The 3,044-nt window shown below is 46.0% G+C and overlaps 1 protein-coding gene across 1 annotated transcript; it reads right to left on the reverse strand.

Moving 5' to 3' along the window:
• Positions 1-215: 215 nt before the first annotated feature.
• Positions 216-667, reverse strand: H310_10178 (hypothetical protein; the record flags this gene model as incomplete). The annotated part of the gene is made up of 4 exons (XM_008876459.1): positions 216-263; positions 338-413; positions 458-486; positions 617-667. The coding sequence occupies 4 exons, from the start codon at positions 665-667 to the stop codon at positions 216-218; spliced, it is 204 nt and encodes a 67-aa protein (XP_008874681.1).
• Between the last annotated feature and the right edge of the window lie 2,377 nt (positions 668-3,044).

A 3,044-nucleotide genomic window follows, 5' to 3' on the forward strand; every position in this document is an offset into this window, starting at 1 on the left:
ACGGCCTCATGACAAATTTCCCCTCAAACATGACCCCCGCGCTTTGTCAAACCTTGGTCGAGCAACAGCAGCAAGAAACATAATCTTGGGTATAAAGCGCTTGCTTTTCCATGAGCGTGGCTGTGAATGCCTGCCAGGGACAAGGTAATGCTTGCAGCGGTCCTTGTCAGCATTAAACCACTTCTCATCCAGGTGGACGACGTCCCAATGTGGATCTAGATTTCGGGGGTCAGGAAAATGCACTGCGTTTGAACATGTTCACACTAGACGAGACAGGTTTCATGCGCGACGAGTGTCGTTGAAAGGTTCCTTTCTTGAGGTGGTGCACTGAGTGTACCCATGGAGACACCATTGGCAGCTGAGATGGCTCGCATGGTTGAGCTTCGGTCATTTGGTACCGCGCGTACAAGGTCCTGGATGTCGTCGGCGGTGTACAGCGGCTTCTTACCGAACTTACCTGCCTTCTTTGACTTGATGGTGCCACGGCTGCGAAACGTGCGTCACAATTGGCTAATGTTTGACGCGTGATGGTGAGCTTGAGCGCAACTCTGGTCATGGCGCCGTGCATTAACTTTCCCTTGTTGAAGAAGAGTTGCAGTTGACGGATTATTTCTACTTTCGTGGCAATGGAGAGCTCTCGAGGTGTGCGTGCGGGTTGATTCTCCATTGCGGTAATTTTGAAAATGTTTTAATTTGAGTAGATGTGTACTTTTATTTGACTGGTTGTTACGCGATGTCGATTATTTCGAGCGCGAAATTTCGGGTTTGGTGGTTGATGGCAAATTACTTCAACCTGTAGTTTTTTGGACTTTATAGAGACCCCGATGATTTTCTACATGACTTTTGGTCCGGATATGAACCCTGCAACCCCGAAACAAGTGTGAAGGCATTGGTTAACAGTAATGTGGGACAGAGGATGTGTTTTCAACAGACAAGTGTAGTCTTGGAAGACAAAATATGTTGAACGTCAGTGAACAATTGTTTATTGTGACATCGCGTTAGGTACGACCCAATAGGATTCCACAATGGACATGCTGAGGTTTCAATGCACATTGACTATACGGCATATCGTACACTGTACATCCACGGCATGGAATGAACCCTGTACCACACAGGCTTCGAGCGGGAGCTCTACTGCTTGAGTTATATTATTGTTTGTGATGTTGTTGTTTATTGAATTTTCCAACGTAGGACGGTTTGCATTACATAATAGTTTCTATTGTATTATTTTTGCGATATAGTTTCAAGGAGGGTACAGTGAGCAGCTTCATGCATTGATGTTAGCATATCCAATATAAATCGCGCATGATGTCGTGTACTAGGTCGTAGAAGTACTTGTCACCCATTGGCAAAAAACACTACAATTTCTACTTGCAGGTTGAATAGTGCGACAATATTAAAATAACGAAAATACGGAGAAGTACCACTGGGGACATTTTCCCGTCGTTCCCTATACCAGCGTCCCCGTCAGGTGAGCAACGCGTACCCCACGATCCCAAGCCTGATATATCGCTACCACCAAATGCAAGCGCACTTTGTAGTGAAGTTGATCGAGCAAGGTTGCTTGTAGGAGCTGAGGCCCAGGCCATGGCCCAGCTTAGGACAAGAATTCGGACGATGTACACACGATGAATCACCTTTTGACCACGATGGATACCTCCCGAGACTGTCGTCGCAGCCGCCCTCGACCACACGAGCGAGCGCGAAGAATCGACACTGCTAGAAGGATGTTGAGAGATTCATCACAATAAATATACATAACGGAAAAAACGACCCAAGGTGGTGCAAATTTAGTGAACTCAATAGTTTGTAACGACAAATCCGGACCCGTCGCACGCGCGAACCCCATACAGAGCATCCTGTCATTCAATTTGCTATGCACAAACCAGCCAAACTATAAAATGTTCTGCGCGATGGTATTGCACTCGTTGGCGGCATACAGCGCCGAACGAAACTGTTTAAAGTGCGCCGCATTTTACAAGAAATTAAAATGCACCAACTCACCCCTACATATAATGCGAAAACATTCCACATGCAGGCCAAAGGATGATCCCATCCTTTGGCCAAGTTGTATCCCACCAAAGTACACAGGCGCATGCATGTCCATAGATGGCGCCACGCATGTAGTTCCTTCCACCATAGTATACCACATCTTAGGGGTAGCGAGGCCGCACGCATGCGAAGCAACCGCCTTTCTTCGTCGAGCCCACCATCCTCGGCACTCCATTAGTTTTGCCCCCGCAAATAGTTATAAATATTTTTGCATATTCGAAATCCAAAGTAAGTTAATACGATCTATTGATTGCAAAAACAAGTCCCTTAAAATACATGTTACCTCGAGTTCCTTTTGGAAAGTACCACGAGCGCCAAAGGAACTCTTCCGAATATCAGTAGATAATCCAACATTAAATAGATTTTTTAGTTTACATTTTACATTACCTTTTGTTATAGTAGGTTTAGTATTATTACATTTAATATTATTACATGAAAATGGTTCAAATAATCCTTTAGTTTACATTTTACATTACCTATATATATATCCTTCAGGAATGAGGGCTGATTCGTGGACGCGCAATTTTCCTATAATGAAACTCATATGATATTATTGCGCGTCCAGCGACACCTTTCATATCCTCGACATTTCGCTAAAATATCTCCAAATTGGCTTGCGCGTCCACCCTCACAGCCCTGATTCCTAACTGGACGCGCAACAAAAATATCATTTTCACACATTTACAAATAATTCTTTCAACTTTCATCCAATTCTCTCAAAATCTTCTATTGGGGCGGCGCCCCAGAACGCGAAGCGCGCGCAGGCGTAAGACAAAAGAATCGAGTTCCGCACGTAGAACGTCCACACACAAAATCCAGGCTTGGAGGTAGGCCTGCAAGCGGGACTTTGTGCTGCCTCCTCTGCAAAGCGCAAGCGGTCATGCTGCCAACCGCCGCGGCCGCCTCCATGTGGACGCGAGCGCGCCAGAACACCAGCTTTGCCGCGGTCGCATCCACATGGACGCATTGGCAGCCTGCTGCGGTCGGACCAA

This window comes from Aphanomyces invadans (assembly GCF_000520115.1).
Source record: "Aphanomyces invadans strain NJM9701 unplaced genomic scaffold supercont1.24, whole genome shotgun sequence".
Lineage (NCBI taxonomy): Eukaryota > Oomycota > Saprolegniomycetes > Saprolegniales > Verrucalvaceae > Aphanomyces > Aphanomyces invadans.